Source organism: Hemiscyllium ocellatum, chromosome 2 (assembly GCF_020745735.1).
Source record: "Hemiscyllium ocellatum isolate sHemOce1 chromosome 2, sHemOce1.pat.X.cur, whole genome shotgun sequence".
Taxonomy (NCBI): domain Eukaryota; kingdom Metazoa; phylum Chordata; class Chondrichthyes; order Orectolobiformes; family Hemiscylliidae; genus Hemiscyllium; species Hemiscyllium ocellatum.
In genome coordinates, this window is record NC_083402.1 from 101,187,941 (window position 1) to 101,212,143 (window position 24,203).

The window sequence follows — 24,203 nt, forward strand, 5'->3', positions numbered from 1 at the left end:
AAACAATTAACTTATCTGATTCTGTGCTGTGAACTTCGCCCAACAGTTCCTCCAAGATTTCACTGTTCGTTAATTTTCCCAGATGCACTCCAATGTCCAGCTTTAATATTATTTTCATGGAATGTGGGTATCACTAACAAGGTTGTTGCATGCTGCTGCCTTGAATAGCTGTAAACCATCTAGTGTGGGTACCCCTACAGGTTTGATAGGAAGTGAGTTCCAGGGTTTTGATCCATAGACAGTGAACAAATGGGAATATTCTTCCAAGTGAATTAATGCAATGAATGTATCCACAGAACACTGCAAGTTGTAACTGGATAAATCAAGTAAGCAATGGTTGGTCTGGAAGATGAATTTGTAGAATGCTGTTATGACTGTTTCCTGATACAATATGTTCTGAAATAATGAATGATAAGCTTATTTTAGTCATTGTGTTATTGCACAATGAGACGTGGCTAATTAATATTCATTAGTAAAAATCACTACAATTGATTTCCACATAAAGTTTGAAAATATCATGTTCCAATCAGGGAAAAAAAAAGTTGAACTTCAACAAAGGCAATTGCATAAGTATGAGCAGAGAGTTTGATTGAGTAAACAAGCTAAAAGATAAATTTAAGATTTTTTTAAGACTAATGAGAGAATGCAGATCCATTCAATCTCTAATAAACTCGATTTGAAAATTCAGGTGCTGCACTACTTCATTAATTTGAGCTCAAACATTTCTTCAAGCATCTAGGAATTCACACATTTAGTTAAAGCTCGCAAGATCATTCACATACCTGTTTTTATCTTTCTTAGAGTTTATTTTATGATCCATTTTAAAGTGCCATTAGCCAAATCAGAATGTGTAAGCATATAAAAGGATGTAATTTAACAGTAAGAAATATTTATAATTCAATATTTTCAATCAAAATCTTGCCTTGAGAAAAGAAAACTTACTCAGATTCATTTGTGGTTTGCAGTAGAGATAAATATAGTATTAGATTTTCATGTTGCAAAGAAAAGTAATATGTCTGAGGATTCAGCATATTTTGAAGCCACCAAAGAATTGATGAACAATAAAATAGAGTATATGAGTAAAATAAAATAGGGTATGAGAGTAAACTACTGAATATCATTTAAAGAGATTGAAAGACCTTTTGCAAATATGTGAAAAGGTAAAGAATAATGAAACTAAAAGTTGAATGAATTATCCGGAGGAGTGAGGAAATGGCTGAGGCATTAAACACCCAATTTGTGTCTGTTGTCACAATAGGAAATACAAGCTACTTAGCAAAATCGAGCATAATTGGGTGCTAATGAGTGAGAAAATTGAGCTAACCAATATCAGCAGAGAAGAAGTGCTAGTGAAATCTCAAGGGCTTAAAATCCATCAAAACTCCACCACCTAATGATCTTTACCCTAACCTTTACCATCTCTGCAGCTATCTCTTTTAAACATGTTGCAATGATTTTCCAGAGTTTCCTGGATATTGGAAATTTCTGCAAATTGGAAATTGGCAAATGTTTGATACTTAATAAGATAAGACAGCAAACCAAGAACTATAAACCAGTCAGCCTGACATCAGACTGCTGAAATTTACTATTAATGAATTTCTCGTCAGTGTATGAAAAAATGCATAGTGTGGTTAGAATGATTCAACATGGTTTTCAAAAAGGAAATCCACTTTGACAGATATTGAAAGTTAATAACTAATATGGTAGATAAGGGGGAAGCAGGCAATGTATAATTTGGTTTTCCAAAACTCATTTGATTTATGTAACTCGAGATAAGTGCTCATGAATTTGGGAGTGCATATAGGCAGAGTACAGGAATTCCCTGCCCATTGAATTGGTTGAGACTTCCTCAGTAGGTGTTTTTAAAGCTAAGGTAGATACTTTTTTGAACAGTAAAGGAATTAAGATTTATAGTAAGAGGGTGGGTAAATGGAGCTGAGGCCACAAAAAGATCAGCCATGATCTTCTTGAATGGCGGATCAGGCTCAAAAGGGCAGATGGTGTACTCCTGCCCTTGTTCATATGTTCTTATGATTGGGAGTTTTCACATTAGCAGGCTGTGACTAGTGGAGTGCCACAAAAGTCATTGCTGAGCCCTCCGCTATTAATAATCTACATTATTGACGTAAATGAAAAGATATGGCATGTTGGCCTGGGTAGAACAAGAGTAGAGATCTTGCACAGCTGCAAAAGACATTGGTGTGATCATGCTTTGAATTTTGTGTACCATTTACATCATATTTCAGAAAGTCTGCTGTTATACTTGGAGAGATACAACAAATGTGGATAGAGTGAATAGGATAGGTAGGTTTGGTACCATTATTGAAAGGGTTAACCAGTGATGAGAAGCAATGTAAATAGGGTCAATATACTCTAGAGTCTAGAATAATAAGAGTGGTCTTATTGAGATATGAAAGCTTATGAAGTAGCTTGATAGACAACTGAAATATCATTTGCCTGATTGTAGAATTTGGAGCATAGCTGAGCACTAAAATGGGAAGAAATGTCTTCACTCTAAGTATGAGGATATTTGGTTTTTCTACCCAAGAGAGCATTAGTTCATTCAGGGGATGTCGGGTTTGCTGGGTGGCGCAACATCTTTATCCATCACTAATTGTGTTTAAGAGCTAATTAGGCTTCTTGACTTTCTTTAATCTGCTTGCTGTAGGTAAACTCAGTGCAGTTATGGAAAGAGTTCCGCGATTTGACCCAATGACAGTAATGTAGCAAATATAGTTTAATTCAGGATGGTATGTTTCCTGGAGGTGTACTTTTAGGTGATTAATGTTTTCATGCATCTATGGTCCTTGTCTTTCTAAATGATAGTGGATGTGGAACTGGAAGCTGCTATCACTTCAGCCTTGAGGAGTTTCTGTGGTGCATCTTATAGATTGTGCACACTGTTGCTACTGTGCATCAGTGGTAGGGGGAGTAAATGTCTGTGCATATGGTGATTGTTTTGGATGGTGCCAAGCTTCTTGAGTGCTGGTGGAGCTACACTTATCCCAGCAAGTTGTCAGTATTCCATAAGACACCTGATTTGTGCCTTGTAAATGGTAGACAGGTTTTGGGGAGTTGTTCTCTGCAATATTCCTAGCCTCTGATTTACTCTTGACCATTGGGCGGCATGGTGGCACAGTGGCTGGCACTGCTGCCTCACAGCACCAGAGACCCGGGTTCAATTCCCACATTAGGCAACTGTCTGTGTGGAGTTTGCACATTCTCCCCGTGTCTGCGTGGGTTTCCTCTGGGTGCTCCGGTTTTCTCCCACAGTCCAAAAATGTGCAGGTTAGGTGAATTGGCCATGCTAAATTGCCTGTAGTGTTAGGTGAAAGGTGTAAATGTAGGGGAATGGGTCTGGGTGGGTTGCTCTTCGGAACAAGGTCGGTGTGAACTTGTTCGGCCGAAGGGCCTGTTTCCACACTGTAAGTAAGTAATCTATTTATATGGTATTCCTGATAAAGGGCTATGCCTGAAATGTTGATTCTCCTGCTCCTTGGATGCTGCGTGTCCAGTTGTGCTTTTCCAGCACCACACTCTCAACGCTGATCTCCAGCATCTGCAGTCCTCACCCTCTCCTATTTATATGGCTAGCCTGGTTCAGTTTCTGGTCAGTGGTAGTTCCCAGAATATTGACAGTGAGGGATTCAGCAATAGAAATGATGTTGAATGTCAAGTGACTATCATTAAATTCCCTATTGTTGAAGATAGTCGTTACCTAGGACTGTGTGGCACTTATTTTGCTTGTCACTTGTGACGTTGTCCAAGTCTTGCTGCGTTTTGATTTGAATTGAATCAGTGGTTGAATTGTGAATGGTGCTGAACATTGTGCAATCACTGGTGACCCTTCTTGCTTCTGACCTTATGACGGAAAGAAGGTCATTAATGAGGATAGCCAGCCTAGATACCTTAAGGAGCTCCAGTTGTGATCTCCTGGAGCCAAGATGACTAACTGGCAACAGTGACAACCATGAATGCAATCATTAGTGTTTTCCCTCAACTCCCATTCATTCAGTGTGTGTGGGCTTCGCTGGCTGGACCAACATCTTTATCCATCACTAATTGCATTTAAGAAGAGCTTCTTGAATTTCTGTTCCGATTTTAATTTTCTGGAACTCCTTGATGCTTCATTAGAAATGCAGTCTTAATGTCAAGGGCAGTCGCTCTCCCTCCCCTCTGGACTTGATCTTTCTTGTCTGTGTGCAAAGCAAGGCTGTAATGTGGTCAGGAGCTCAGTGGCTCTGATAGAACCCAAGTGAGCTTCAGTGAGCAGATTATTGCAAAGCAAATCCTGGTTGATAGCACTATTAATGATCTCTCTTTCATCTCTTTACTTACTTTACTTTTGTCACTTCTCTTTGTCAAGCATATACTGGTGATGTGGTAATAGTTTGGATTGATATTAGGCGACTGGTCATCTCAGTTGGCTGGATGGCTAGTCTGATGTAGATTGATGCCAACTGTGTTCAATTTCTGCACCAATTAAAGTTACCATGAAGGACTGTCTTTTACCGCGCTACTTGCTTGAGGTGTGGTGACCCACAGCTAAAACCATCAGTCACCTCTTTAATGAGAGAGCAGCCCTGTGGTCCAGTGGGACTATTGGAGCTTTACCTTTTCGTTTAAACTTTTAATAGTCATTTTTTGTGTGTCTGGACATGACATGACTGCAGTTTTCTACATTTGGATTAATATTTGTGTTGTAATTGTACTGGATCAGCTTGGCCACAGGGGAGGGCAGGTTCTGATGCACAAGTCTTTCGTACTAATTTCTGAATGTTGTCAGGAGACATTGCTTTTAAATGATTCTGCTGCTGATGATGGCATTGCCACAGACGCCCAGTCTTGAGTTGCTACGTCAGTTTGAAATTATCCAATTTAGCACTGTGGTCGTACCACATAACATGCAGGAAAGTATGCTCAATATGAACATAGGATTTTATTTCCACAGTGACCATGTGGATATGCCATCATTGGATGTGGCTGAGAGACACAGATGTTTGGTCTCGGGTAATTGAAGTCTGTTGGGAGCGGGTGTGAATCTTAACATCAAGCATAATCTCATTAAATGAGCAGACTTGACAGACCATATAGTCTTTTCATCTTGCAATTTCTATGCTCTTAAATCAGGAAAATTATAAGCTTCTTTAGTCTGTGTGAAATGAATGATCCAACAATTGACCTCATTTTAAGAAGGAGAAATTTATAGTTCCAACATCCAGAAGGATAGTCATTTGTCGACAACTGTACAAATTGTGCAGTAATTGTTTCCCTGCCTCTTCACAATCACTCCCCATCAAATATGCTGCCTGGAGCACAAATAAGTTTAATATTGGTAAAACCCTTAAAAGATAATAGAACATAGAACAATACAGTGCAGTACAGGCCCTTTGGCCCTCGATGTTGCGCCGATCCAAGCCCACCTAACCTACACTAACCCACTTTCCTCCATATGCCTAATCCAATGCCCATTTAAATGCCCATAAAGAGGGAGAGTCCACCACTGTTACTGGCAGGGCATTCCATGAACTCACGACTCGCTGAGTAAAGAATCTACCCCTAACATCTGTCCTATACGTACCACCCCCTCGTAATATCTGACTCCATACGTGGAAAAAGGTTCTCATGTTCAACCCTATCTAAACCCCTAATCATCTTGTACACCTCTATCAAGTCACCCCTAAACCTTCTTTTCTCCAATGAAAACAGCCCCAAGTGCCTCAGCCTTTCCTCATACGATCTTCCTACCATACCACGCAACATCCTGGTAAACCACCTCTGCACCCGTTCCAGTGCCTCCACATAGTATGGCGACCAAAACTGCACACAATACTCTAGATGCGGCCACACCAGAGTCTGATACAACTGCAACATGACCTCAGGACTCCGGAACTCAATTTCTCTACCAATAAAAGTCAGTACGCCATATGCCTTCTTCACAGCAATATTTACCTGGGTGGCAACTTTCAGAGATCTGTGTACATGGACACCAAGATCATCCACACTACCAAGTATCCTGCCATTAGCCCAGTACTCCATCTTCTTGTTACTCTTACCAAAGTGAATCACTTCACACTTAGCGACATTGAACTCCATTTGCCACCTTTCTGCCCAGCTCTGCAGCTTATCTATATCCCGCTGTAACCTGCCACATCCTTCCTCACTGTCAACAACTCCACCGACTTTCGTATCATCCGCAAACTTGGTCACCCAACCTTCTAGCCCCTCCTCCAGGTCATTTATAAAAATGACAAACTGCAATGGTCCCAAAACAGATCCTTGCGGAGCACCGCTGGTAACTGCACTCCAAGATGAACCTTTATCATCAACTACTACCCTCTGTCTTCTTCCAGCCAGCCAATTCCTAATCCAAACCTCCAACTCACCCTTAATGCCATACCTCCGTATTTTTTGCAGTAGCCTACCACGGGGAACCTTATCAAACGCCTTACTAAAATCCATATACACCACATCTACCGCTTTACCCTCGTCCACCTCCTTAGTCACCTTCTCAAAGAATTCAATAAGGTTTGTGAGGCACGACCTGCCCTTCACAAAACCATGCTGACTATCCTTGATCACATTATTCCTATCCAGATGTTCATAAATCCTATCCCTTACAATTCTCTCTAAGACTTTGCCCACAACAAAGGTAAGACTCACCGGCCTATAGTTACTAGGGTTATCCCTACTCCCCTTCTTGAACAAGGGAACCACATTTGCTGTCCTCCAGTCTTCTGGCACTATTTCTGTAGACAACGAGGACATAAAAATCAAGGCCAATGGCTCTGCAATTTCCTCCCTTGCTTCCCAGAGAATCCTAGGATAAATGCCATCAGGCCCAGGGGACTTATCTACATTCACCCTTTCCAGAATTTCCAACACCTCTTCCCTACATATCTCAAAGCCATCCATTCTAATTAATTGTGACTCAATATTCACATCGGCAACAATGTCCTGTTCTTGAGTGAATACTGACGAAAAGTATTCAGTCAGTGTCTCCCCAATTTCTTCAGCCTCCACACGCAACTTCCCACTACTATCCTTGACTGGACCTATTCCTACCCTAGTCATCCTTTTATTCCTGACCTATAGAAAGCCTTCGGGTTTTCCCTAATCCTATCAACCAAGGACTTTTCATGTCCCCTCCTTGCTGCTCTTACCTCTCTCTTTAAATCCTTCCTGGCTATCTTATAACTCTCAATCGCCCCAATTGAACCTTCATACCTCATCTTTACATAGGCCGCCCTCTTCCCTTTAACAAGGGATTCCAATTCCTTATTAAACCACGGCTCCCTCACACGACTCTTTCCTCCCTGCCTGACAGGTACATACTTATAAAGGACACTCAGTAGTTGCTCCTTGAACAAGCTCCACATATCGATTGCACCCATCCCTTGAAGCCTACTTTTCCTAGCCACGCATCCTAAGTCATGCCTCACCGCATCATAATTTCCCTGCCCCCAGCTATAACTCTTGTCCTGTAGTGCATACTTATCCCTCTCCATCACTAGAGTAAAAGTCACTGAATTGTGGTCACTGTCCCCAAAGTGCTCACCTACCTCCAATTCTAACACCTGGCCTGGTACGTTACACAGAACCAAATCCAGTATGGCCTCACCTCTTGTTGACCTGAATACATATTGTATCAGGAAACCCTCCTGCACACATTGGACAAACACCGACCCATCTAACGTACTCGAGCTATAGCTTTCCCAGTCAATATCTGGAAAGTTAAAGTCCCCCATAACAACCACCCTATTACTTTCACTCTTCTCCTGAATCATCCTCGCAATCCTTTCTTCTATGTCTCTAGGACTATTAGAAGTACTGTAGAAAACTCCTAACAGGGTGACCTTACCTTTCCTATTTCTAAGCTCAGCCCAAACTACCTCAGATGGCGAGTCTTCATCCATCGTCCTTTCCACTGCTGTAATACTATCTTTGACAAGCAATGCCACACCTCCCCTCTTTTACCCCCACCTCTGACCCTACTAACACATTTAAACCCTGGAACCTGCAACAACCAATCTTGTCCCTGTTCTACCCATGTCACTGTAATAGCCACAACATCGAACTCCCAAGTACCAACCCACGCTGCAAATTCACCTACCTTATTTCGTATGCTTCTCGCATTGAAGTATACACACTTCAAGCCACCTTCCTGTTTACAGGCACCCTCCTTCGAGAATGATGCCTGGTTCCTAACCTCCCTACACTCAAGGTCCTGTACCCTCAAACTACAGTCTAGGTTCCCATGCCCTTGCAGAGTTAGTTTAAACCCCCCAAAAGAGCACTAGCAAACCTCCCCCCAAGGACACTGGTGTCCCTCAGGTTCAGGTGTAGACCATCCTGTTTATAGAGGTCCCACCTTCCCCAGAAAGAACCCCAGTTATCCAGAAACTGGAATCCATTCCTCCTGCACCATCCCTGTAGCCACGCATTTAACTGCTCTCTCTCCCTATTCCTCGACTCTCTATCACGTGGCACGGGTAACAAACCAGAACAACAACTCTGTTCGTTCTAACTCTGAGCTTCCAACCTAGCTCCCTGAAAGCCTGCCTAACATCCTCATCCCTCTTCCTACCTATGTCGTTGGTGCCAATGTGGACCACGACTTCGGGCTGCTCCCCCTCCCCCTTAAGGACCCAGAAAACACGATCAGAGACATCACGGACCCTTGCACCTGGGAGGCAACATACCAATCGTGAGTCTCTCTCGCCCCCTCAAAACCGCCTATCTGTGCCCCGAACTATCGAGTCCCCAATAACTATTGCTCTGCTCTTCTCCACCCTTCCCTTCTGAGCAATGGGGATAGGCTCCGTGCCAGAGGCCTGAACCCCATTGCTTACCCCTGGTAAGTCTTCCCCCCCCACAAGTATCCAAAACGGTGTACTTGTTCTTGAGGGGAACGACCGCAAGGGGTCTCTGCACTGGCTGCTTCCTCCTAGTCCCCCTCACTGTCACCCATCTGTCTGCAATCTTTGGAGTTACTACTTCCCTAAAGCTCCGATCTATGACCCCCTCTGCCTCCCGAATGATCCTCAGTTCATCCATCTCCAGCTCCAGTTCCCTAACACGGTCTTGGAGGAGCTGGAGATGGGTGCACTTCAAGTGTAATCAGCAGGGACGACCATGGCATCCCTCACCTCATACATGTTGCAAGAGGAACATTGCACTGCCTTCACTGCCATCCCTCTCAAAGTAACCCTTAAAAATAACTAGGTCTAAGCACGAGAATAAGCAAAATGCACCACTTACCTTCTTACCACAACGGGTCTTATTATTAGGTGAGAGGAGGTGGGCGGGTGGGAGGCTCTACCTCTTAGTGCCTCGGGTTCCTCTCCTGCGCGCCTTTATAGGAAAACAACTTACCCAGGTAAGCTTGCCCTACACCAGCTTCTGGGTCCGCTCCGCGCTTTTCAAAAAAAAATTCAAATTTAAACCGTTAAACAAACATCACCGAGCCTTCAAGCAGCCACTGCCAAACAGCCCTTACCTGCTCTGCTGAGAGAGTGAGGCCAAGGCCTTGAAGCTGCATGCCTTTATAGGGGAAAAACAAACAACTTACCCAGGTAAGCTTGTGCTACACCAGCTTCCGGTTCCGCTCCGCGCTTTTTTAAAAAAAAATTCAAATTTAAACCGTTAAACGTCACCGAGCCTTCAAGCAGCCACTGCCAAACAGCCCTTACCTGCTCTGCTGAGAGAGTGAGTTGAAGGAAGAAAGACTGATTAAGAAATGGAAAGAAGAGAAATAGGCATTATTGTCTACAAACAGAAAGCTCATTGGGGTTATGTGGCATAAAATTTCCACTCTGTATAAAACCAGTGTTTAATCTCTGAAGTAACAACGTTGTACTTTGGATGCTGGAAATCTGGAATCACAACAAATACAACTCTTGCTAAAATATTTCCAGCACTTCCTGTTTTTAAAGTTCAGCTTCTTGTTTAACTAAGGATTTTGCTATGGAAACTGGATATAAAATTTAAAATGTATAAATCTAATTGATCAAGCCTTGCTGCATCTGTCTGTAACTGCAGCTCTGCCATTGCAGTTTATTAATTATTGAGACAGATTTTCTAGTCTTTGGACGTTCAGATGAGCATAAGATCCAAGATGCACATTAGAGGCTGATCCAAGTCCTCACGTGGGTAAGACATAATAATTAGAACATAGAACTTTACAGCACAGTACAGGCCCTTCGGCCCCCGGTTCCACAGGTTGATGCAACAATCTGAAGCCTATCTATCCTACACTATTCCATTACATCCATGTGTTTATCCAATGACCATTTAAATGCCCTTAAAGTTGTTGCAGGCAGTGTGTTCCATGCCCCTACTAATCTCTGAGTAAAAAAAATTACCTCTGACATCTGTCCTATATCTATCACCCCTCAATTTAAAGCTATGTCCCCTCATGCTAGCCATCACCATCCAAGGAAAAAGGATCTTACTGTCCACCTATCTAACCTTCTGATTATCTTATATGCCTCAATTTAAGTCACCTCTCAACCTTCTCTCTAACAAAGTCCGCCTCACATCCCTCATAAGACCTTCCTTCCAGACCAGGCAACATCCCTGTAAACCTCCTCTGAACTCTTTCCATAGCTTCCACGTCCTTCCTATAATGCGTTGACCAGAACTCCCAAGTGCGGCTGCATCAGAGTTTTGTACAGCTGCAGCATGACCTCATGGCTCTGAAACTCAATCCCTGTCCCAATAAAAGCTAGCACACCATATGCTGCCTTATCAACTTGGTGGGAACTTTCAGGGATCTATGTACATGGACACTGAGATCTCTCTGCTCATCTACACTACCAAGAATCTTACCATTAGCCCAGTACTCTTTATTCATATTGCTCCTTCCAAAGTGAATCACCTCATACATTTTTGCACTGAACTCCATTCACCTCCAAGCTGTGTAACCTGTAAAATCCTTTAGCACTATCCAGAACTCCACCAACCTTCATGTCATCTGCAAATTTACTAATCCATCCTTCTACGCCCTCATCCAGGTCATTTATAAAAATGGCAAATAGCACTGGCCCCAAAACAGGTCCTTGTGGTACACCACTAGTAACTGAACTCCAGGATAAACATTTCCCATCAACCGCCACCCTTTTTCAGCTAGCCAATTTCTGATCCAAACCGCTAAATCACCCTCAATCCCATGCCTCTGTATTTTGTGCATTAGCCTACCATGGGGCACCTTATCAAACTCCTTACTGAAACCCATATTCACCACATCAACCACTTCACCTTCATCCACCAGTTTGGTTACCTCAAAGAACTCATTAAGGCTTGTGAGGCATGACCTACCCTTCACAAAATCACGTTGGCTACACCCATCGACTTACTCCTCTGTAGATGGTTATAAATTCTACTTCTTATAACCTTTTCCAACAGTTTACCCATAACCAATGTAAGGCTTACTGGTCTATAATTACCAGGGTTGTCTCTACTCCCCTTCTTGAACCTGGAGGCAACATTTGCTATTTTCCAGTCTTCTGGCACTATTCCTGTAGACAGTGATGACTACGTAGAACATTACAGCGCAGTACAGGCCCTTTGGCCCTCGATGTTGTGCCGACCTGTCATACCAACCTGAAGCCCATCTAACTTACACTATTCCATGTATGTCCATATGCTTGTCCAATGATGACACATGGCAGGTTAGACATGGGACCCAGGGAGACCTAGCTATTTGGATTCAAAATTGGCTCGATGGTAGGAAGCAGAGTGTGATGGTTGATGGTTGTTTCTCGGATTGGATTTCTGTGACTAGTGGGGTGCCACAGAGATCGGCGCTGGGACCTTTGTGATTTTTTATTTTCATAAATGATCCAGATATAAATGTACAAAGCATGATTAATAAATTTGTGGATGATACTGAATTAGGGGTTATTGTTGTTACTGAGGAAGATTATCAAATTGCAAAGGAATCTTGATCAGACAGGGAAGTGGGCTGAGGATTGGCAGATGCAATTCAATCCAGATAAGTGTGAGGTGTTCCACTTTGGAAAGGCAAATCAAGTTAGCACTTGTACAGTAAATGGTAGGATTCTGAGGAGTGTTTTGGAATAGAGGAACCTAAGAGTACAGTACATAGTTCTTTGAAAGTGGCTTCACAGGTAGACAGGGTGGTGAGGAAGGCATTTAGCATGCTGACTTACATTCGAAGCAGTGAGTGTAGAAGTTGGGACATCACGTTACAGTTGTGTAAAACCATAAGACATAGGAGTGGAAGTCAGGCCATTCGGCCCATCGAGTCCACTCAGCCATTTAATCATGGCTGATGGGCATTTCGACTCCACTTACCTGCACTCTCCCCATAGCCCTTAATTACTTGCAAGGTCAAGAATTTATCAATCTCTACCTTGAAGACATTTAACGTCCTGGCCTCCACTGTGCTCCATGGCAGTGAATTCCATAGGCCCACGGCTCTGTGGCTGAAGAAATGTCTCCTCATTTCCATTCTAAATTGATGCCCTCTAATTCGAAGATCCTTGTGCCAACGGGTGGTAGTCTCCCCACCTGATAGAAACAAATTCCTGGCGTCCATCCTTTCTCAGCCATGCATTATCTTGTAAGTTTCTATTAGATCTCCCCTCAACCTTCTAAACTCTCATGAATACAATCCGAAGATCCTCAGCCATTTATCATGCATTAGGCCTACCATTCCAGGATTATCCGTGTGAATCTCTGTTGGACACGCTCCAGAGCTGGTATGTCCTTCCTGAGGTGTGGGGCCCAAAATTAGACACAGTATTCTAAATGGTGCCTAACTAGAGCTTTTTTGAAATGTCAGAAGCACATTGCTGCTTTTATATTCCAAATCTCTTGAAATAAATGACAACATTACATTTTCTTTCTTAATCACGGACTCAACCTGCAAGTCAACCTTTAGAGAATTCTGGACTAGCACTCCCTTTGTACTTTGGCTTTATGAATTTTCTCACCAATTAGAAAATAGACCATGCCTGTATTCTTTTTTCCAAAATGCAAAACCCCACATCTGCTAGTGTTGACTTTCATCAGCCATTTCCTCTTCTAAACTGTCTAAATCTTTCTGCAGCTTCCCACCTCCTCAGTACTACCTGCCTGTCCGCCTAACTGTGCATCATTGGCAAACTTCACCAGAATGCCCCCAGTCCCTTCATCCAGATCATTACTATATTATGTGAACAGCCCCAACACTGAACCCTGCGGGGCATTACTTGTCACCAGCCGCCATTCTGAAAAAGCACCTTTTATCCAAACCTTCTGTAAGACAACCAATCCTCAATCCATGCCAGTAGCTCACCTCAAACACCATGGGCCCTCACCTTACTCAGCAGCCTCCCATGAGGCACCCTGTCAAAGGCCTTTGGAAGTCTTGATATATAACATCCACTAGGTTTCCCTGGTTTAACCGACTTGTTACCTCTTCAAAGATTTCTAACTGGTTTGTCAGGCACAACCTTCCCTTCCTGACTTACATGCTGATTTGTTCTAATCCAACCCTGCACTCCCAAGAATTTAGAAATCTCATGCTTAACAATGGATATTAGAACTTTGCCGACAACTGAAGTTAGGCTAATCAGCCTATAATTTTCCATCTTTTGTCTTGTTCCTTTATTGAACAAGGGGGTTACAACAGCAATTTTCCAATCATCTGGGACTTTTCTAATTCCAGTGATTTTTGAACGATCACAACCAATGCCTCCGCTATTTCCTCAGCCACCTCCCTCAGAACTCCAGGATGTAGCCCATCGGGGCCAAGAGATTTATCAGTTTTTAGACCTTTTAGCTTTTCTAGCACTGTCTGTTTTGTAATGGCTACCAAACTCTACTCTGCCCTCTGCCTCTCCTTAATTATTGGGAGATTATTCGTGTCTTCCATTGTGAAGACTGGCACAATGTATTTATTAAGTTCTCTAGCTGTTTCCTTGTCTCCCAACACGAGCCTTCCTGCATCAATTTGGAGCAGCCCAATTTCTACTTTTGCCTCTTGTTTGTTTCTTATTATGTATTATTTCTTTTATTGCTGGCTAACTTAACTTCATATCTGATCCTCCTCTTCCTTATTTCTCTCTTTGTTATCCTCTGTTTGTTTCTCTAGTCTTCCGAATCTTCTGATTTCCCAGTGCTCTTGGTCACTTTATAGGCTCTCTCTTTTTCTTTGATACATTTCTTGACTTGCTTTCTCAGTCATAGCTGTCTAATCTCCCCCCATAATTTGGAGATGCCGGTGTTGGACTGGGGTGTACAAAGTTAAAAATCACAAATCACCTGATGAAGGAGCGTCGCTCTGAAAGCTAGTGTGCTTCCAATTAAGCCTGTTGGACTATAACCTGGTGTTGTGTGATTTTTAACTTTGTAATCCCCCCAGTAATCTTTCTTTTCTTTAGGATGAACCTCTGTACTGTGTCCTCAATTACACCCAGAAACTCCTGCCATTGTTGCTGTACTGTCTTCCCCACTAGGCTCGATTTTTGTCAGTTCCTCTCTCATGCCCCTATAATTACCTTTATTTAACTGTAATACCATTACATCCAATTTTGTCTTCTCTCTTTCAAACTACAGACTGAACTCTACCATATTGTGATTGCTGCCTCCGAAGTGTACCCTTACTTTAAAATATTTTATAAAGTCTGGCTCATTACATAGCAATAAGTCTGGAATAGCCTGCTCCCTTGTGGGCTCCATCACATGCTGTTCTAAAAAGCCATTCTGTAAGCATTCCATGAGTTCCTTTCTTTGGGTCCATCGGCAACACTATTCACCGAAGTCCCCCATGATCACCGTGACCTTGCTTATCTGACATGCTCTATCTATTTCCTGGTACATCTTGTGTCCCTGGTCCTGACCACTGCTGGGAGGTCCGAACATAACTCCCATTATGATTTTTTGCCTTTGTGGTTCCTCAACTCCACCCACACAGACTCCACATCGTCTGATCCTATGTCATTCAGTGCCATAGATTTAATTTCATTCTTCACTAACCTGCCCACCTCCCTGTCTTTTCGATAAGTTGTAAATCCTTGGATGTTTAACTGCCAGTTCGGAACCCCCCTACAACCACATCTCTGTGATGCCTACCACATCATAATCATTCACGATGATTTGTTCTGTTAATTCATCTACTTTGTTGTGAATACTATGAGCATTCAGGTAAAGCTTCTTAATGCTAATTTTCTTATCCTCATAATTTCCAACATCTCTGGTAATATATCCTAGGTTATCCTTCCTTTTTGCTTCATTCCTGTCTGGCTTGAACTTAAACTCTGCACAAATGCTTACCTGCTTCTTATCTTTCTACTTGACTCCATTCTCTCTGTTGCTTTCCCTTTCCCTTTCCCTTTCTCTTCCCCAACAACTCTCACGTTTAAAGTCCTAGTGGCCACCCTTTTCGCCAGAACACTGGTTCCAGATTGGTTCAGGTGGAGACCGCCCCATTGGTACAGATCGCCCCAGTTCCAAAACTGATGCTATTGTCCCATGAAATAGAATCTATTTTTTCAACACCAATCTCTTAGCAACGCATTTATTTCCCTAATTTTCTTATCCCTATACCAGTTAGCACGTGGCCCGGGAGTAATCCAGAGATCATGACCCTCGTGGACCTGTTCTTCAATTTCCTTCCTAGTGTTTGATACTCCCCAAACAGGTTCTCCTTCCTAGCCTTGCCTTTGGTGTTAGTAACAACGTGGTAAATAACGAGAGGTCACGCTTTCAAGGTGAGAGGTGGAAAGTTTAAGGGGGCTACATGCGGTAAGTACTTCACACAGAGGATGGTGAGCATTTGGAACACATTGCCAGCAGAGGTGGTAGAGGCAGGCACGGCAGATTCATTTAAGATGCATCTGGACAGATGCATGAGTAGGTGGGGAACAGAGGGATACAGATGCTTAGGAATTGACCAACATGTTTAGGCAGTACATTTGGATCGGCTCAGGCTTGGAGGACCGAAGGGCCTGTTCCTGGATTGTAAATTTTCTTTGTTCTTTGTGGTCCCCAACAACTGGATCTTCTCCCTCCTGTTACAATATCCTTTCAAGCCAGTTGGGGATGTCCTGCACCCTGACACCGGGCTGGCAACACACCATGCAGGACTCCTGATCTGGCTTGCAAAAGGTACTATCTGTCCACCTAACTATAGAATCCCCTCTGACAACTACTTGTCTTTTTGCTCCCCCCTCTTGAATGGCCTTCTGTACCATGGTGCCGTGGTCAGCTGACACATCCTGTCCATAGCCCTTTTCCTCATCCATACAGGGAGCAAAAATCTCATATCTGTTGGACAAGGTGAAGGGCTGAGGCTCCTCATTCCTGAACTCAGAAGCCCCTACCTGCCTCACTTACTGTCACATCCTGTTGTTCCTGATCACTTACTGAATTTGAATTACTTAATCTATCGGGTGTGACTGCCTCCTGAAACAAAGCATCCAAGAAATTCTACCCCTCCCGAATGTGCCACAGTATTTGAAGCTCACATTCCAAATAATCAGTTCTGATCCAGAGTTCTTCCAGCAACCAACAGTTGCTGCAGATGTGGTCACTGCTGTTCACAACAGGATCAACCAGCTCCCACGTCATACAGCTACAGCACATCACCTGTTCATCCATCTCAACTTATTTAATTAATTTATCCAAATTTATGAGTTAAATAATTTTTAGCACTTCTCTATGATCTTATTCAACTAACCAACTAATTGTAAACCTTTAATCAATCACACAATACACAAGAAGTAGCAATTGAAATGCCTTACCTTAGCAACACACGAGTCCTTTTTTTTGGTTAAAGGAGAAGGGCAGGTGGGGAACATCGGTATTCAGCCGCTTCCCAAATATATACTCAGGAGTCGTCTGCGCTTTGCTGTGGCCTCGCTCTCTGCTGCTCCTTTAAAAACGGTTCTCGCGTTCTCCTTTCCCGGCAGCTCTCGCTTCTCTTTGCCCTCTCTCCTCGCCATTCTGTAAAAGTGGAGACTCGACTTCTGAGATAAGTCCGTTTTTAAGTGAGAAAACTTACCCTTGCCGCCAGCCCTCGCTTCTTTCCGCCCTTTCTGCTCACCACTCTGTAAAAGTCGCTGGTAAGGCCTCACTTGGAGAATTATATACAGTTTTCATCAGCCTGTTGTAGGAAAGATATAGTTAAATTGGAAAGAGTGCAAAGAATATTTATGATGATGTTGCCAGGGCTAGTAGAACTGAGTTATAGGGAGAGGTTAGCCAGGATAGGACTTAATTCCTTGAAACGTAAGAGAATGAGGGTGGTTTTCTTGGGGTGTATAAAATCATCAGGAACATAGATAGGATGAATGTATATAGACTTTTTCATCGGGATGGGAAAGTGAAAACTAGAGGGCATAGGTTTAAGAAGGATCTGAGGGGCAACTTCTTCATGCAGAGAGTGATGCATATATGGAATGGACCGCCAGAGAATGTGGTTGAGGCAGCTACAATAGAAACATCTAAAAAAACATTTGGATAGGTACATGGATGGGAAGGGTTTAGAAGGGTATAAACCAAATGCGGGCAATTGGAACTAGCTGATTGGGCATCGTTGTCAGCATGAACGATTTGAAAGAGAAAGTGAGGACTGCAGATGCTGGAGATCAGAGTCGAGAGTGTGGTGCTGGAAAAGCACAGCGGGTCAGGCAGCATCCGAGGAGCAGGTGAATCGACATTTCGGGCATAGGCCCGTCATCAGGAATAAGGTTTGTGGTTTGGGGCTGAGAGATAATTGGGAGGGGGTAGGGTTGTGGGGGGGATAGCTGGGAAAGCGATAGGTGGATTTACAGGAGGTAGGGTGTGAGGACATGTTGTCTAGGTAGCTGTGGGAGTTGGTGGGCTTGTTTCCAATTCCTCCGTCTCTGCTGCATCTGTTTTTCCCTATTCCCAATTCCTCTGCCTCAGCCACATCTATTCCCAGGACGACCAATTTCACTTCAGAAAGTTCCAGATGGCCGCCTCCTTCCACGATCGCAACTTCCCTTCCCCCGTTGTTGACAATGCCCTCCAGTGTATCTCCTCCACATCACGCACCGCTGCCCTTGATCCAAATGCAACAAGGACCGAACATCCCTGGTCCTCACCTTCCACCCCACCAACCTCCGCTTACAACGCATCATCCTCTACCACTTCCACCACCTGAGATATATTTCCCTCCCCACCTTTATCGACATTCTGAAAAGACCATTCCCTCGACGACTCCCTCGTTAGGTCCACACCCCCCACCAGCCCGCACCCCACTCCTGGCACCTTTCCCTGCCACCGCAGGAAGTGCAAAACCTATGCCCACAACACTCCCCTCACCTCCATCCAAGGCCCCAAGGGATCCTTCCACATCCATCAAAAATTCACCTGCACCTCTACCGATGTCATCTACTGCATCCGTTGCAACCGATGTGGTCTCCTCTACATCGGAGAGACAGGACGCCTTCTTGCAGATCGTTTCAGTGAACAAAATCTGGGACACCCGCACCCACCAACCCTACTGCCCCATGGCTGAACACTTCAAATCCCCCTCCCATTCCGTCAAAGACATGCAGATCCTGGGCCGCCTCCACGCCAAAACGTTCCCACCCGACACCTCGAGGAGGAACGCCTCATATCCCGCCTTGGGAATTCTGCAACCACACGGGATAAATGTGGATTTCAACAGCTTCCTCATTTCCCTTCCCCCCCCACATTATCCCAGTCCTAAGCCTCCAACTCAGCACTGCCCTCGGAACCCATCCATCACTGCCACCTCTGACCTATCACCTTCTTCCTCACCTTCATCCACCTTTCGCTTTCCCAGCTATCTCCCCCAAACTCCCACCCCATTTACATTTATCTCTCAACACCAACCCACAAGCTTCATTCCTGATGAAGGGCTTATGCTTGAAACGTCGATTGGCCAGTTTGAGCCAAAGGACCTGTTTTCATGCTGTATAACTGATTCTTCCAGTATCTCCTTCCCATTCCTGGGGTATACTCCATCTGGTCCAAGTCATTTATCTACCTTCAGAATTTCCAGTTCTCCTGCAACTTCATCTTACTGGTGGCTATTATACTCCCTTCTGCCCATTGACTTTCGTATGCTGCTGGTGTCTTCCATTGTGAGGACTGATGCAAAATACTTCAGTTCTTCCGCAACTACTTTGTGACCGATTCCAGCCTCATTTTCCAGTGGTCCAATGTCCACTCTCACCTCTTTCTTACCTAGATTTAAAAAAAGGCTCTTGCAATCTTCATTTATATTCCTATCTTGCTCATTCTTCGATTTTATTTTCTGCCTTTCTTGTGGTTTTAGTTTTCTTCTCTTTTAATGGGTTCCCAATCCACTGGCTTCCCACTCACTCACCACGTTTATTTTTTGCAATTATGTTCTCCTTGACATCCTTTAACAGCCATCGTTGGTTTGACCTCGCCTTGTTTCTCCTTCTTGGAGCTGAGTTTGTACAGTGCCTCCTAAATGATTCCCAGAAACTCCTGTCATTGCTGCTTTACTGCCTTCCCTGGTATGCTCCCCTTCCCATCAACTCTGGCCAACTCCTACCTTGTGTCATTGTAGTTACCTCTTACTCCATTATAAAACCATTATTTCTGATTCCAGCTTCTCCCTCAAAATGCAGGGTGAATTCTATCATGTTATGGTCACTGCCCCCTTGAGGTTCTTTCACTTTAATAAAGTCTGTGTTATTAGACATCACTGAAATCAGAATTGCCTGTTCCCTAGTGGGCACAACCACAAGCTACTCTTTTTTTTAAAAAAAGTCTCTAGACATTCCAGGAATTCTGTTTCTTGGGATCCATTACCAACAGTTTTTCCAATCCACCTGAATATTGAAGTCTGCCATGATTATTGTTTTAGTGCCTTTCTTCATGCCTCAATCTGATTAACCTCTGCAGATCTGACTATTCTTGTCAGATCCCATGACACTTCCTCCCATGATCATTAATTATTGTGTCTCCACGTGTAAAACACTGCTCCACCTGTCAAATGTGTGTTGCTCTGTGCTGCAGATGACATTCAAGTTAAAGACAAAAGTTGATAAGTTTGTCCTGATTTTATGACATCCTGAAAGTTTTAGCAGTTTTAATTTCTCCACCATGTACATGTCTACCCACCTAACCAGATTAACCCCACTGATGCCACCAGAAGAGCCATTGTTCATGATTTTGGAAAGCTGTTTAGAGCCATGAATTGGGTGCGTAATGAACTGGCAAGTTGCAGAAGCCATAATATCATCTTTTAATTATTAAATGATATGTAGTTTCAGGTACTTCCACTGTCAATATTACTAAAAGTCTTTTTATTCACTGGTTGTGGACATACACTTCAATTAAAATGTCTTAAAACACTTATTTAGATCTATTTATATATTGAACTTTCTTACCACCCTTAAATTAATTGAGGATTTTTAAAATAATAAAATTGAGCATTGCACTTGCTTAGATGATCTTTCTTGTACTGTTATACAAATAATTAGAGGATCTTGCTGAAATAGTGTTGAAAAATCTCAGCAGATGTGGCACCATTCGTGGAGAGAGAAACATAGTTAATATTTTGTGAACTGTTAACCTCTGTTTCTGTTTCCATAGATGCTCCAGACCTGCTGAGTTTTTCACAGCACTTTGAGTGTTAGAAATCTGAAGTAAAAACAGTGTTTTGCTTTAGTAAACTTGTGCTGATTCCTTTCAAAGCAGAAACTCTCCCCCAAATGAATCAGTCCATCTATGAGTGTTACTTTCTACTGCTGTAGCTAAGAAACTGTCTGTGGCACAATCTTGTGAAGGAAATTTATTTTATTAAAAACTGACAATTTTTAAAAAATTCATATTTTTAAACTATCAGGAATGTTGTTAACATTTAGTTGCTGTTCCAATAGATTATAATGTCGGAATTGAGGTATCAGATTCGAATGGAAAGACAAGCATGTTTTTCTTTGAGGGGAATTTATTTAGTGTTCTATCTGTTGATTTTAACTTCTTTAAGTAGGTTCATTGCTTGAAAAATCCATGTTTTGCTGTTAATGAACTCTGTTTCCAGTTCTTTTGGGACTAATGAAATGTTGGTAAAGGTAGTCAGCAATTAGAAATCAATTTCAGATTAGTTCATTTGTAATACTTTGCAGAGATCAAAAGAATTTGAGTTTTTCTCTTGAAATGTCTTTCGATTATAGTTGTTTTCCTCAGGTAATTAAATACGTTGAGAAAGCCAGAATTATACAAGTGTATGGAAAAAATGGCTTTTTGTGTTAAATGGCTAATGTTATTTCACATTTTTTAAATGTTCTGTCATGTGCGTGAATATCTTCCTAATCTTGTAGGAATGACTGTCAGTGCCAGTAAGGATGGCTCAGGAATGATAGTGCGTAATATTATTCATGGTGGATCCATCAGTCGTGATGGCCGAATTGGGGTAGGTGACTCGATCTTAGCAATCAATGGGGAACCAACTACAGACCTCACCAATGCTGAGTCTCGTGCGATGCTTCGAAGATACTCTTTAATTGGACCAGACATAACGTAAGTGGCAAAAGAAAATGAATATTTCGATAATTTTTGGTATGGTGGAAGGTTAAATGATAAAAACAAGACATTTTTAATGGTTAAATCCCTCTAGCAGATGGCATAGCAGGGACTTGAGACAATAATATATTGAAGCCATTTTACAGACTATATGATTACCTACAAATGTAAGTAATAATACAGAAAATCAAAACACACAGAAAAGTACACAAAAATGTCATGCTTCATCCTTATCCCACTGCTTTTATACCACTTGAACTCATTTTTCATTAATGTACTGTAGAATGCCCTGAAGGCCGTTAGAGCTGACATTTCATGGTCAGCAGCAGAGTGACGCTAACACTAACACTAACTTTCAAAGTTGCCCAGAAAGGTTTCCTAACATATGTGGTGTGAATATACCATTTACAGAAGCCAGTTTGAAAGTCAGTGGCATCTCCAGGTCCAAAGCGATGCACCAAGCAATATAGGCAGGCAATTACTTTGAAGTGTTCTCACATAATAAAGCAGAAGATAAAATGTACTGTTCTTTTAACTTAAAATTTCAGCATGAAATAATTGATTGTGAAACATGTAGGTTTAAGGTAGATCCTGAAATATGAATTGAATAATAGCAAAAGTCAACTGTTTCACTGTTGATATCCTAAAAAAATTAAACAATAGATTGCTATTTAAATCATTTTGAAAATTGCATGGAAAATGATAGCAATTCTACCCTAACTTATCTCAAAATATTTGAAGAAGAAAATAAAATTTAGCAGTCATTCAAATAATATTTCAAAGAAACATTGATGCAATTAGAGAATCTGAAGTTTGAAACTTGGGCTTTAGTTTTGGATACTTGTGTGCACTTAACTAGCCATGACTTTGCCTCCAACGTTTTAAATTTGGTTCTTAGGATTTCATCTCGAGAGCTCGGTAGTCCCTGCCAATTTCTCAACTTGTTGCCTTGGTCACTTTGACTTTTGTGTGAAAACAGTGCCAAGAGATGTACATTTTGAATCAAACCAATTAAAGCTCTTCTAAAAAAGTTTATTTTCCTCGCAGAAGTCCTTATCCAAGGATAGCTTGACAAGCATTTGTCCACATTCAACAAATCCTTAACCTGTTTCACTGGGGGTGGGAGAGAGAAGAAAACAGAAGTAAATTTAGGCTGTTGATTAAAGAAAGCCCAAGCCAAAAATATTGGGAAGTGTAAATTCAACTTTTTTTTTGGAATGAGTAAACTGTTACTGCCACAGTCAGGTATTTTTTTTTTCCATTTCAAAATACAACTTTGTTTGTTATCAATGAATTTTCTTGGGAAAAAAGGCTCTATGATTTTTATTTCTTCACATTTGACACCAGTAGGATTCCCAAGCTTGTGAATTAACAAAAAGTCAACCATAAATACGCCTTCATTTTTGAAAATCTAATCTTTCTATTCAGTGGATTAGAAATTATTTTTCCTTTTGTGTTTTTGATATCTAATTGTTGCTTTGAAATATTTGACATCTTAAACATTTAACAATTTTAATTAGTGTTTCATATTTTCATCCCATTTTATTTAATATTGAATTATTCAGTTGACTGCAACATTTAGCATATCAGTGTGATCTCATTTAAATGTAATGTTATTTCTGAATGAGTTTGTCACTCATACACTTGATGATGAGGAGCTGCAATTGTAATGTGAAAAACTAGCATACCAACGATATACAGAGGAACCTCGATTATTCAAATGAGTTGGGTAGCAGTATTTTGTTTGGATAATTGATTATTTGGGTAATCAAGGAGAATCGACATTTCGGGCATGAGCCCTTCTTCAGGAATGAGGAGAGTGTGCCAAGCAGGCTAAGATAAAATGTAGGGAGGAGGGACTTGAGGGAGGGGCGTTGGAAATGCGATAGGTGGAAGGAGGTTAAGATGAGGGTGATAGGCCGGAGTGGGGGTGAGGGTGGAGAGGTCAGGAAGAAGATTGCAGGTTAGGAAGGTGGTGCTGGGTTCGAGGGTTGGGACTGAGACAAGGTGGGTGGAGGGGAAATGAGGAAACTGGAGAAATCTGAGTTCATCCCTTGTGGTTGGAAGGTTCCTAGGCTGAAGATGAGGCGCTCTTCCTCCAGCCGTCATGTTGCTATGGTCTGGCGATGGAGGAGTCCAAGGACCTGCATGTCCTTGGCGGAGTGGGAGGGGGAGTTGAAGTGTTGAGCCATGGGGTGGTTGGGTTGGTTGGTGCGGGTGTCCCAGAAGTGTTCTCTGAAATGTTCCGCAAGTAGGTGGCCTGTCTCCCCACTATAGAGGAGCCCACATCGGGTGAAGCGGATGCAGTAAATGATGTGTGTGGAGGTGCAGGTGAATTTGCGGCGGATATGGAAGGATCCCTTGGGGCCTTGGAGGGAAGTAAAGGGGGAGGTGAGGGCGTAAGTTTTGCATTTCTTGTGGTTGCAGTGGAAGGTGCCAGGAGTGGAGGTTGGGTAGGTGGGGGGTGTGAACCTGACAAGGGAGTCACGGAGGGGGTGGTCTTTTCGGAACGCTGATAGGGGAGGGGAGGGAAATATATCCCTGGTGGTGGGGTCCATTTGGAGGTGGCAGAAATGATGATGGATAATGTGATGTATATGGAGGTTGGTGGGGTGGTAGGTGAGGACCATTGGCGTTTTGTCCTGGTGGCAATTGGAGGGGCGGGCTCAAGGGCGGAGGAGCGGGAAGTGGAGGAGGTGTGG

At 42.6% G+C, this 24,203-nt stretch overlaps 1 protein-coding gene across 1 annotated transcript in view; it reads left to right on the plus strand.

Annotated features, from left to right (window-relative positions):
• Positions 1 to 24,203, plus strand: part of LOC132824441 (multiple PDZ domain protein) — a 381,408-nt gene that overhangs the window by 184,711 nt on the left and 172,494 nt on the right. Inside the window, exon 23 of the mRNA XM_060838941.1 lies at positions 21,300 to 21,498. Coding sequence (XP_060694924.1) covers positions 21,300 to 21,498 — 199 coding nt within the window. The remainder of the gene's footprint in view (positions 1 to 21,299; positions 21,499 to 24,203) is intronic.